Source organism: Nesoenas mayeri (assembly GCF_963082525.1).
Source record: "Nesoenas mayeri genome assembly, chromosome: 3".
Taxonomy (NCBI): domain Eukaryota; kingdom Metazoa; phylum Chordata; class Aves; order Columbiformes; family Columbidae; genus Nesoenas; species Nesoenas mayeri.
Genome location: NC_137544.1, coordinates 57,764,494 through 57,776,857, shown reverse-complemented (window position 1 = coordinate 57,776,857; position 12,364 = coordinate 57,764,494). Strand labels below are relative to the sequence as shown.

Here is a 12,364-nt window from a genome sequence, read left to right as displayed (position 1 = left end):
GAGAGTCAGTGGTGTCTTATGTACATAACTAAATTTCAGCAGTCTAGGGTTGAATTTAATTATATCTACTGGTATCAAAAAAAGATATTGGTTATGGTGGTAGAAGAGTTATTTTATGTTTAGAAAGGAGTGATTAATTGGAGGAGTAAAGACAGAAAACTTAATTTGGTTGTTACTTGATTCACTTTATTTATTGAGGGGGTTGAGGGAAATCCTCTGTAGTTCTATGGAAGTGGATTAGAACAGATGAAGTAGTACAATAGGTAAGGCTGCTGGTGGCAAATCTTGGGCAACAAGTTTAAACCTTGCTCCTTAGTCATGTTGAAGACTGTTCTTAACATCCTTATGTTTATGAGCATCCAGTCATTCAGTTCAGGGAACTTAAAAACAGCCAAACAGAATACTGGGCTTGTCTTTGAGATGTGTAGCCATCATGCTTTAATCCCAGCTGGCAACTAAGCACCATGCAGCCACTCACTGTACCCCAGTGGGATGGGGGAGAGAACTGGAAAAGTGAGAACTTGTGGGTTGAGATAAAAGCAGTTTAATAGGTAAAGCAAAATTGTACACACAAGCAAAGCAAAACAAGGGATTTAATGACAACTTCCCATGGACACGCTGGTGTTCAGCCATCCCCCAGGAAAGCCGGGCTCTGTCATGTGTAGTAGTTACCTGGGAATACAGACGCCATCACTCTGCATGTCCTACCCTTCCTTCTTCTTCTCCCAGCTTTACATACGAAGTGTGACATCATATAGTATGGATGTCTCTTTGGCCAATTGGGGTCCCAGCTGTGCCTCATCCCAACCTCATGAGCTCTCCCTGCCTCATTGTCAGGCCAATATGAGAAGCTGAAAAGTCCCTGACGGCTCAGCAACAAATAAAACATCAATGTTTATCAACATTATCATACTAAATCCAAAACACAGCATTACACCAGCTATTATACTAGGAAGAAAATGAAGTCTCTCCCAACCAAAACCAGGACAGTAGCCAACAATTAAGGTAGTTCTGGGATTGTCGTGGAGTTGAAATGGATTTTTGACATTGGTTCTATGGTATATTCTGTAATACAGCCTAAGCATCTTGACTGCTCAGAAAAGAGGATGATATGGAAGGGTAATGATATGGTTAAATAGGTATATTTTTAAATTATACAGTAGAGCAAATGGTGATAAATTCATAAATATGATTGTCTGAGAGTAATATAGCATGAGTTTAGAATTTCACAAAATTGTACTAAAATACTTAAGAAATTAAAAATTTGTATTTTAAGTGCTAAAAAAAGTAAGATATAGTTAAAGTATAGGCTTGCCTTTTAAATGTATGTCTCTGGTTTGATTTTAGTGCTAACAAAGCATGGTTAAGCTCAGGCATCAAAACATTGGGGTCACTTTATTTTATATCCATCTCTTTTATGTAAATAACCATATATCTGTAAAAGTTGTAGCTAATTTCAGTCTAAGCTAATTACCATAGAGTCCATCTTATAAATCATGAAGAGAAGTAAGTACCTGTGCCAGGGAAGGGTTGTCCTGCAGAAGTACTCCTCTGTGTCTACTAATTATAAAGAATGATTTTGCTGTTTGGAGATGTCTGAGTTTGTGAACTGAATCTTGTTAGTCCAACTAGGAGTGGCTGGACTCTGGTTTGTGGGGGTTTGTGTGTTGTGTGGGGTTTTTTTCTTGATTTTTTTAAAAATGTATTTTTGAAAATATGGACTGGATATAGATCTTGTGTGTTCAGTTTCCTTAAAAGTAGCTGAAGTAAAATTGCTACAATTTTCTTAATTTTATGGGGCTTTTTTACATCTGTCTGTGAGCAGTGTATCTGTCCTAATCTCACAGTACTTGAAAAATGTTAGCTGAGACACAGAGGTATCATCAGAAAAAGCCTTTACTGGAGAAAAAAACCCCACAATTCACTGATTTCCAAGTTTGAATGGGATGAATCATGTCGATTGTATGCTGCTAGCTAATTGGTTACTTTGCATTCTTTTTCTTTAAGAATGTGCCTAAAGTTGCCACAAAAGCATTTTTGAGGTAACAAGCTGGCTAGAAAAATTTTTGACATTTCTATATCCTATATTATTAAACATCGAAACAGAGAGCCTTATCAGGGACAGAATGCTGAAGATCATTTTAAATATCAGAGTTGTTTATTCTTTTTGTCTTGGCCACCAATTCCAGATGCCTGGTATAGTGTGCATTATTGTGTGAAGACAATTATATTTGTATACATCCATTATATGGCTCTAAACAGTATGCTCTAGTGAGAAGTACAAATATAGACTGTGCACATTGTAATATACTTGCTAGTCTTTATTCAGGAGATAGATTTGCTTTCAGTCATCAGGCAAAATATAATGTCACCAACTGTACAGAATATATTCAGTAGAAAGTCAACAAAACCATTTTTTTCTATGATTTAGTTATGTGAATTAGTATGAGCAGACACTCACATTTTTCACATAGTCTATACATTCACAGGATTTATGCTCTTTTTAGACTTTATGGAAAGGAGTGGTTTTTTTCTTTTTCTTCAAATGGTGTCTAGGTCTTCTGACTACAGTACTTTCTGAAAGCTAACTTAGAAATGTTAACAAGAAGGAGAAATAGGTTAAGCAGGACTTCATCTGTGACTAGTTCAACAGCAATTTTAGACCAGGAAAAAATTCTTCAGACCAGGAGACATTGCTTCATTCCAGTAAAACTGGTTTAGTGCTTGTGTTGGAAGGACACATCCTTCGTCCATCCCTCCCCATCTCAAAGCCCTGTTAACATGACACCTCTGCCTAAACACTTTTTTCGTAGGAGTTTTGGCCCAATTGCTTCTTTTCATCAGTTTGGCCTACTCAAAATCAGTGGCTTTTCATTAAATGATGCTGCTAATTTCCTGGGAGATAAATGATGGAGGCAGGCTATTCCAGCTTTAATTCCATTTGTTTATGCTATACGTATTAGTTAGTGTTAGACATTTTTAAAGGTGTTTTTGTCTTAATTCTGTCTTGCACTGGATTGCAGTAGATGATGCAGTGGGGCGTATTTTACCTGATTCAGTAGTCTGTGTACTGCTGATAAATTAGCTTTTCTCTTTTGTAAGCAAAGGTATCATTGTTCTAACAAATAAATAATCACTCGGAAGATTAAGATATGTTAAAACCCTAAACTCTCAAAAGGAAATAGTGACTTACGTGCCAGGTGGAGAATGATGTTCACATTTAAGCAGAAATTGGAGTGTTCCAATGAAGTCATGTCTGAAAAACTGAAATAATTTTTGAAATGTTGAAAGACATCAGAAATTTTGACAGAAAGCACCTCTTCACCTTTAACAGCTGTGAAATTTTAAAATATGTTGTGTGGGGTATTTTTCCCCCCTTTTTTTAAAAAAAAGAAAAAAACTTTAAACAAAAATGTCAGCACTCTTTTCTAGCATAATGTTGGAAGTGGCATTTCAGTCTTGTTATTAAAATACATGTTTTTTCAAAGCTCGATTTATTTGCATAGGACAGATTTTTAAAATAATTTACTGTCCAAAATTCATCATTAACAAGCTTTATAAAATGATTACCATGATTACCATGTTTTACTGAAGATTATTTGTGCTAGGTCTTTCACCATAATATTTTTTTGTATTGGGAGAAAAAGGGCAACAGGAGGGCAAAAAGGCTGCTTAATTGTGTTGAGAATATTTTGATTTATTTTCTGATTTTCTTAATTTTGATCAGATCCACGTTGTAGTGTTATTTTAAATATGTTTGGCAAGATATGGTAAAGCTCAGCTGCATTTGCTTTCAAGCAGTATGCAAAGCCAAACTATTACATTCTTTTCTAGGCTCTTATTTTAGGATTTTCTATTACATGTCCTGTATGGTACTGAATAAAATCTGTTCAAATTAGGGAAGTTCTATATCTTGTCAAGTTATTAGTACTTTCCACTTAATGTATTCTTGCACAGTGTTACAGTACTAGTAGAATAACATTCTGAGACTGTATTTTACTTATTGATAAGTGACTTCGGCTTTTAAATCTTAAAGATTTATTTAAAATTAGAGCTATGGAGAAAGGCAACAATTATACTTCGTCAATTAATCTAGTTTTAAGCATGCTTTTGTTTAAAAAATGCAGGTGGTGTTAACAATTCTAACACAAGAGAAATTAAGCTTAAAATGTCATTGCTATTATAGTTGCTAAAGGTGTTGTTTCATAAAATATATTTTGAAGGAGGAATGGTTAATATTTTGTCTTCCATGCGTTTTGTAGGTATATGAGTAATTTACACATTATCTTTGTTATATGCAGCACAGGCCTCATTTTGACATCTCATGTTCACAGCTACTGTAGGGTCTCTCAAATCAACAGTCAGTTTAAATGGGGAGACTTATCTTTGGACGAGTTGGAAATAAATACAAATTCACTGCAAGTGTCTTTGAACACAGAATATCTTAAAAGCATTAATATATCACAATAATTTTCAAATTAAAATCTTATGCTGATATTTTTATAACTTACTGTAAAACATGTTTTGAAAATAGTTTTTGACATGCTGTTCTTTCACTGTATGTGTATATGAGTTACTACCTGGTAATGGAAATAATCTATGCTTCTTACTAACGTACTGTAAAAAGAGGGGAAAAAAAACTTTCTTCAATATTTCAGTGATGCAAGATTGATATGGCTACCTAACATTTTTCAGTAAGGTTCTTTCTTTGCTTGCTTCACCTTGTTTGAGATTAACAATCAGACATTTCCCTTGTTTAGGTTTACCTTGGATATTCACCTTTAATGTGAAGTTTTATCCTCCAGATCCTTCACAGTTGACTGAAGATATCACTAGGTATGCATAGTTCCTATGTTTAAACTTAAAAAGTACTATTAGTGTAATTTGAAGGGCATATAAAATTTCTTCTTCAGTTTCTGGATGCTGTAACAGGTTTGGCTGTTACTCTAGAACACTATAGATGTTCTTATATCAACTGCATTTTGGAATGAGGTTGAAAAGATAAAGTGAAAACTTCAGGAAGAAACCTGAGAAAAAATAATTTAATGATGAAGTGGGGATATGATTTGGGCAGGGGTTGAGAAGGATCATGTTTGAAAGAAGGTTTATTGTCAGACTGCTGCATTATTATATAGCAAATGAGGGTGTGAGGGTATTGATATTAAGAATGAGGCTCACAGGATCCAAGACACTTCAGTAACTATCTAGGCTAGGTTGGTAAAAACATAGTTTTGTACATATGCATTAAATAAAACATAATAAAACCTGAAAATAATTCTCTTCCAGATTTCTTAGCTAGAAAGTACTTAGAATGCAGTGGATACTAGACACCTAATAAGTAGCATTGCAAGACTTAACATAACCAGTGAGTGCAAGGAACTGATGCTCATTTTTTTTGGGAGTGATGGAAAACCTGAACAGTTTTGATTTGGAATTAGCTGACTGTGCTGAGGCAGAATGTTACTATACATCACATCATAGCAGTCTTCTGCACAAAGTAAGATAGCTACACAAGTCTGTAGTTGATAGACTACAAATAGTCTAAGACATTTAGTATGCAGTATGTTTGAAAGAAGCTGTCTGTGTTTACTTTGAAAGTTTCTAGCGAGTTGGTTGAATTTTCAATTGTGTATTCAACTGATAAAAGCATTTTTATGGTTTTAGCTTAAAGCTAAATTCCTTAAAATGTGAGCTTCTCTTGTAAAACTTTAACCTTTTTTAGTTTACATGTGCAAGGGTAAGATGTCTATGGATTGTTAACTTGTTAAATTGGGTAGAAGACTGTATGCAGTACCTGAAATATTAAATTCTAATACAAAGATGGTTTAAAGAAGGCAATTACAAGTTTGATACTAAACTGGATTTCTTCTGTGTATTACATGACTTGATTATCTGAGGAACTGCAAGGGATAGAAAAGTTAGAATTTTAAAGCCAAAGGGAAATTTCAAAGGAAATGCATGGGGATTTACTTGTAAACCTTTAGATACCTGAAGGCTAGAATGCAAAATGAAGTAGTTCCTAAGTCAACTTTTGTTACAAACTAGATACAGTTTTTCATTCATTTATATTGGAAATCAGAATTTTTCCTGCTTTTCAAATTAGTTATGAAATTAATATTGACTCTTAGAAATGTAAGTGAAATTCACTGTGTCTATAATGCTCAAACAATGTAAAGTCTAACAAATTATTAATGCATTGACTTATTTTAATATATGCATATGTGATCACATTCATCTTGATAAATTCTGCCATATCTCTCATAAATTTGCTGCTGGTAACACTTTTTTCTTTTTCTACTCTCCTTTGTCCTGCAGATATTTCTTGTGCTTACAGCTTCGTCAGGACATTGCATCCGGTCGACTGCCGTGTTCTTTTGTGACTCATGCCCTCCTTGGTTCCTATACCCTGCAGGCTGAGCTGGGTGACCATGACCCACAGGAGCATCGCAGTGACTATATCAGTGAATTCCAATTTGCGCCCAATCAAACCCAAGAAATGGAAGAGAAAGTAGCTGAGCTACACAAAACACACAGGTCTGTCAGATACAGGGGGATTAAATGAAATCATCACGCTTTGTCATATTTATGTCAATTCTCTTAGGAGTGTATGTGAAATTGCTAAGCTGACATTATTGTCACTTTGGAAATCTTTTGCTGTGTAGCTAGAACCTCTTACTTTTTGTATGTTTGAAAATAGTAGCTTCACTAAAATCTCAGAAGAGAACTTTTGGAGAAAATATTTTTATCTGAGCATATGAGTTTAAGCAACATACAACTAGAATATTTTGAAAGAGTGAAGGTCGAAATCTCTACTAAAGGAATATAAATATGCTCTGAAATAAGTTTTCCTTCAGGCCTAAAATGCTATTGATACCTTACGAAACTGACCTTTTTCTATTTGTCTGAATTCCAGGATTCCACTCAGTTTTGATTCTCATTTTTTTTTGTCAATAAACTTAAGGCTTATTCAATGGTTTTAGGGGCTTGACTCCAGCACAGGCGGATTCCCAGTTCCTAGAAAATGCTAAGAGACTCTCCATGTATGGAGTGGATTTACATCATGCCAAGGTATTGGGGATTGGTTTTGTTTTATTTTAGGATAGATGTGTTGAGGATTAAAGGACATAGTATATATAGATAATTTAAACATTTTCATACACTCAATTCTTAGGTATAAGCCTTTTATCTCTTGGTCACAATAATTACTCTGTTCACAACTCTAATATCCTTAAAATTTATTTTAAATCTAAGTTTATTTAGTGCATAGATGTGTGTGAAACTTGGAAATAATACTTTACTCATAAAAGCAGTAGAATACATTTTAAACATCAGATTTTTGATGCCAAGGAGACATGGGGCTGTAAAGTAAAACCTAAAACAACACAATTGTTTTTGTAATACCATGAGAGTTAAATGCAGAGGTGGGGGGAGGCTTTGGGGGAGGATGATTTTTTGGTGCTCTTTCTATTCCTCTGGGTAACTCAAATCAAATTTGTGTTTATAGTAGGATTTTTTTAGTTGAAAGCCCAACTAACCAACCCCCTTCCATTCCCTCACACAAATCCAGAATCTCAAATCATTAGGAAAATTAATTCTTTGTAAGCATATCAGACCTATATTTAAAAAACAGAAAAGAAAGATCTTTAAGTACTGGAGAAACGTTTAATTCTGTTTCAAATGGAAACAATGTGCACTTGTCTTTTCTGATTTTTCCATAGACTATTTCCTGTGTTCTGTTAGAAGCACTTGAAAGAAATATAATTCAGTTTTTATTTGCATACATTAACCATGTCTGTAAAAGTAGTTTTTTAATACAAGTGCAGTTTAGCTTTTCAACTGGTCTGTAGTGTTTGAAGGAACTTAGATTGGAGCTTTCTTTTGCTGTAGTGAAGTAAAAGCAAGTGCTAGACCTGTTTGCTTGGATCCACTTGCAGCTGTTAGTTATGCCAGTGAAGCAACTTTTTAATGACAGTGTTGACATTTTGTATAGTTGATTCGTTGCTGGGGCAGACACAAGATTCTGTTGTACTGTGTAGTGCTACAACATATCGAAGCCTTATCAGTAACTGATCAGTTTTGTAACCTGTAAAAATTGCACCAAATGCTATCAGTGGAACAGAGTGCTCAGAAACCCAGCCTGCCAGCACTTTGAAATCATTATGTTGACATTTTCAGCCAACTATCCATTACTACCTATGTCTTTGCTGGAATAGTAGGTGACTGTAAAAGATCACCATGATCACCAAGTCAGACTTTTCACTGACTGTTTTAAGTTGGAAAGGCTTGTTTTTAATTTTTCTTATTTTAATATTTGTTGAAATTATTGGTAGTATACCCACCATTTCTTTCCTTGCTTATCAGTTGTTGACTTAGTCCTGCTTGCCAGAATGTTAAAATTCCCCAGAACTGTGGCATATGCAATGGCATATGAGTGCCCAATCCATTACCTTTCCATAGCCTTTCCTATAAAATTAATATACTTGGTTATTTCTGCTTTAAGAATCTCATTGTCAGGGTCTTTCAGGTTTGAATATGAAACAAGTCCCAGTTGCATTATTCCCTCAAGGTATGCCAGCAATAACTACTTCTTTGGAATATTGAACTGATGTCTGTGAAATTGTCTCATACGTGCTAGGATTCTGAAGGTGTGGATATCATGCTGGGTGTATGTGCTAATGGACTGCTCATTTACAAAGATAGACTCCGGATCAACCGCTTTGCATGGCCAAAAATTCTGAAAATTTCCTATAAGCGAAGTAATTTCTACATCAAAGTCAGGCCAGCAGAAGTAAGTAGTAAGAAGTAAGAAGTAAGTAGTATCTTTCTTTCTTTGGTTAGATTATTTCTATCCAGCAGCAAGATAATATCCTCGGTTTTCTTACTCAGATGTCCTCACAGGCTTATATTGGATTTGAGCAAAACTTAAGAGGGTTTTATTTTCCTCTCAAAATTCTACTGGTGGTTTTAAACATTTTTCTTGATTAGTAAATGCAAACTAAAAAAAATATATTTTCTTTTGTTAATAGATGCCATCCTGTAACTTTCTGTTGTGAGAAAAGCTAGTTACACAGGCCATGATCTTACTGTCTATACAAACTTGAAGTCCTGGGAGAGAGCCAGCTGCTCTTCCTCCTTGGATATAATCCTTTACTAAATGTCAATGTATCTGGTTGTATGGGTGTAACCAAAAGCTTGTGAGTTGTCCTGTAGAACATTATAGTTCTTTGTTTGCTGCTGTGGAAATAGTGAATTCAGCTTTCTTTTCAGATATCACTGTAAGTTTGTGGGAGTTTCTAAAGAAGACTGGGGGGTTGTTTCATACACATTGTAACTATGAATTTCACAAAAAAAAAATCAAACACTATCATGCCTTTTAAAATTATACTCTAAAATGTTTAAGGTAGCTTTTACGGTGTGAATAAATAAAACAAAGGAAAAGTCTAAATACCAACAGCACAATACAAACATTGTAGTTTTGTAAATTTTGGAACACAGATATATTTTTCTTGCACTCACTGATGGTGCATAGTTATATTTTTACGAAGAATTTATTATATAGCAAAATGCATCAGGTAAGCTTAACACTGCAGTATGGATTTCAGATTTTTTATTAAATCCAAGGAAAGTATTCAGCACAACCTGCAGTGCAATTACTTCATAAATACATTGGGCAGGTAGTCAGAAAATTAGCAAGGAACACTAAAGTATTATTGGATTCCTCAAGAGTCATTAGTACAGCTAGGAAGTGATAATGTGATTATTACCTGTCATATCTAGCCTGCCAAGTATAATTTTATTAAAAGGCTGGAAATTCTGATTTTTCTTTTTTTTTAATCTTATGAAGTCTTATGAGAGGAGAGTTACAGCTTGTTAGAGTAATGGAACTATCTGAATTCTGCCTGCTAGTTAATAGCCAGCTTAAGGAAATGGGTTAATTGATTTGTGGATTCTTTCCAGCTGGAACAGTTTGAGAGCACTATTGGGTTCAAACTGCCAAACCACCGAGCTGCTAAGAGGTTATGGAAGGTTTGTGTGGAGCACCATACTTTCTTCAGGTAAACGGTAATTCTCTGTTTCCCCCAGTTTGCCAGGTATGTTCAAATCTCTCTTTGAAAGAATGAGGAAAGTAGAGAAGATTTCCCCCCTCTTTGCCACTTATTTCTCAGTCCAGTAACACAGACAGGAGACACTTTACCAATCATTGACCCCAAATTATCAATTCTGAAAGTTGCAAGTACAATTAACTAGTTAAACTTTAAGAGTGCTAACAGTATGGAACTAAACTAGTGATCAGAGGTAAGACCTGCTGAGAGACAGACTATCTAAAAATCCACTGTATTCCTTCAAAGAAGCTCTCAGGGCTTGGCAGTAATTTTTTTATTCACTTCATATTCTGCTGACTGTAAATGCTTACAGCTGAATTTTTGCTTATTTATAAACTAGACTGAGTCCACAGTCATTTTTTAAATAGAGAATCACTTTAAAACACACTACCATTTGTTTTTATTGGAATCCATAACTTTCTCAGCATTTTTCCCCCAGTAACCAATAAACATAAAATTCTGAATTGGTCACTGAAATTGTGGCCTATTTGTAAATTAGCACTTTAACAATAGGCCACAGAGTTTTTTCTGTTTCTACTTTCTCCATTGAAAAGGAATTTGAAAACATCTTCATTTGATTTTTTTTTTTTTTTAATAGCACAAACTCCATGAGTGAGTGATGTGCCCCTTGCAGCCTTGCAGTCACAGGTTTAAGTTGAATTTGTTATGCATTGAATAGGCATTGAATCGGAGTTTCTTGCTTTAGAAATGAGCACAATAACTAGGGCATGTAAAAGGGAAGCTTTCTCCTTCAGCAGCCTGTTTGTTTTGTTTTAGAAAAAGCAACTGTATTTGAAGGTAGATGCAATCCTGTCTCTGCATACTAGTGTAAGCCAAATATACTTGCTAGACTGAGACCTTGAAAGAACTTGGGGAACATGAGACCTAAGCAGTTCATTACTGGAACTCTCTCACTGGATCGTTTTCAGGATTTAGATTTTCATTGAATGTAGAGTATTCTTGAATGCAATATTAGAATTTGTGCTGAGATTGGCAGTCTCAAAATGATTAATTTAGAAGCACTTCTTTTTGAAATCTTGATCAAAGATTTTTTTTCTCATGTTTGATATAATTCATTGGTTAGATTTATTGAGAAGCCTACTCCACCATTCTATTATTTAAAATTTGAAGTCTGTTTTGGCTGATGACATCTGTTACCACAATTAGCATGCAGTTCTGTCTGCAATTAAAAGTTTATCAACACTCTTCAAAAAACTCATGCAGTGGTTTGCTTTGCTGGGAAACTGTACTTCTTGGTTTTATAGTAATAAAATGGACCTGAATAGGGAGAAAACCAAAATCTTATGGAAGCTAAAAATACTAAACTGAGCACTAGCATTTGCAAATACAAGTTTCCAGGGGCATTAACACATATTAGATATTCTTACAGAAATAATAAAAATAATAATTGGATTTTATTTCAATCAGAAGTGGCTTTTCCTAACCAGGAATGACATTATAATGAGAATTATGCAACAAATACTCGAACTATTCTGTAAACTACATATACCCCACTGATGTCATCAGAAAATCCTTAGAACCTCTCATCCTGTTTTAAAAACACTGAAATAAATCCAGCTCTGTTTTTCTCCAAAGATAAAAAGCAGAACGTAATTGCTACAGTCCAAGAGACTGATGCTCTTTCAGAGCATGTGTAAAGCATGTGTGATACCACAGAAAATTGTGCTCAATCTAGATGTACATTTTTAGCTTCCAGATCTCTTAGCGTGTCCTATTATAACATTGTAGGATTCCTTGTGTTTTCTTTTGCAATGCTTTGCTTTTTCTCAAATAATTACATTAAGACTCATCTTCTTATAATGTATGAGAAATGCAGCCAGAATATGAAGTTATTTGTAAAAATCTGTAATGAACTATATTGAAAATGACAACAAAAAGGTATTGGATTCGCTCAATGTTACAGGTTTCCATTAACATTTTCAAAGTTCAACAATCTGCTTTAAGAAATACAGCCTATGTATTGACATAATTCTTTTGAGGTAAGCTTAGTGTGCAACTCTGGATCTTAACCAATGGCTGCAGAAACCTGCTCATAATTCTGTTTTATGATGTTTTATCTGAAATTTTCATGATTGTTTCTGTGTTTCCCCAGAATGTCTTAAAACAGTAAAAGCATAGTTTTCAGATATTTCATGTATTTAAGGTTGTAATACAAAAAATCTACTCAAATACCCTTAATCAGGAAGTAATTAGTTCTCTTGGTTTTTTTCCCACATTAAAAGATTAAAAGTTTATCTCAG

The 12,364-nt window shown here is 34.5% G+C and overlaps 1 protein-coding gene across 1 annotated transcript in view; it reads left to right on the top strand.

The window, feature by feature from the left end:
- EPB41L2 (erythrocyte membrane protein band 4.1 like 2) overlaps positions 1-12,364 on the top strand; it is a gene marked incomplete at both ends in the record, with an annotated part of 56,580 nt that overhangs the window by 17,486 nt on the left and 26,730 nt on the right. Inside the window, 5 exons of the mRNA XM_080342974.1 lie at positions 4,761-4,836; positions 6,316-6,534; positions 6,981-7,068; positions 8,636-8,788; positions 9,958-10,055. Coding sequence (XP_080199100.1) covers positions 4,761-4,836; positions 6,316-6,534; positions 6,981-7,068; positions 8,636-8,788; positions 9,958-10,055 — 634 coding nt within the window. The remainder of the gene's footprint in view (positions 1-4,760; positions 4,837-6,315; positions 6,535-6,980; positions 7,069-8,635; positions 8,789-9,957; positions 10,056-12,364) is intronic.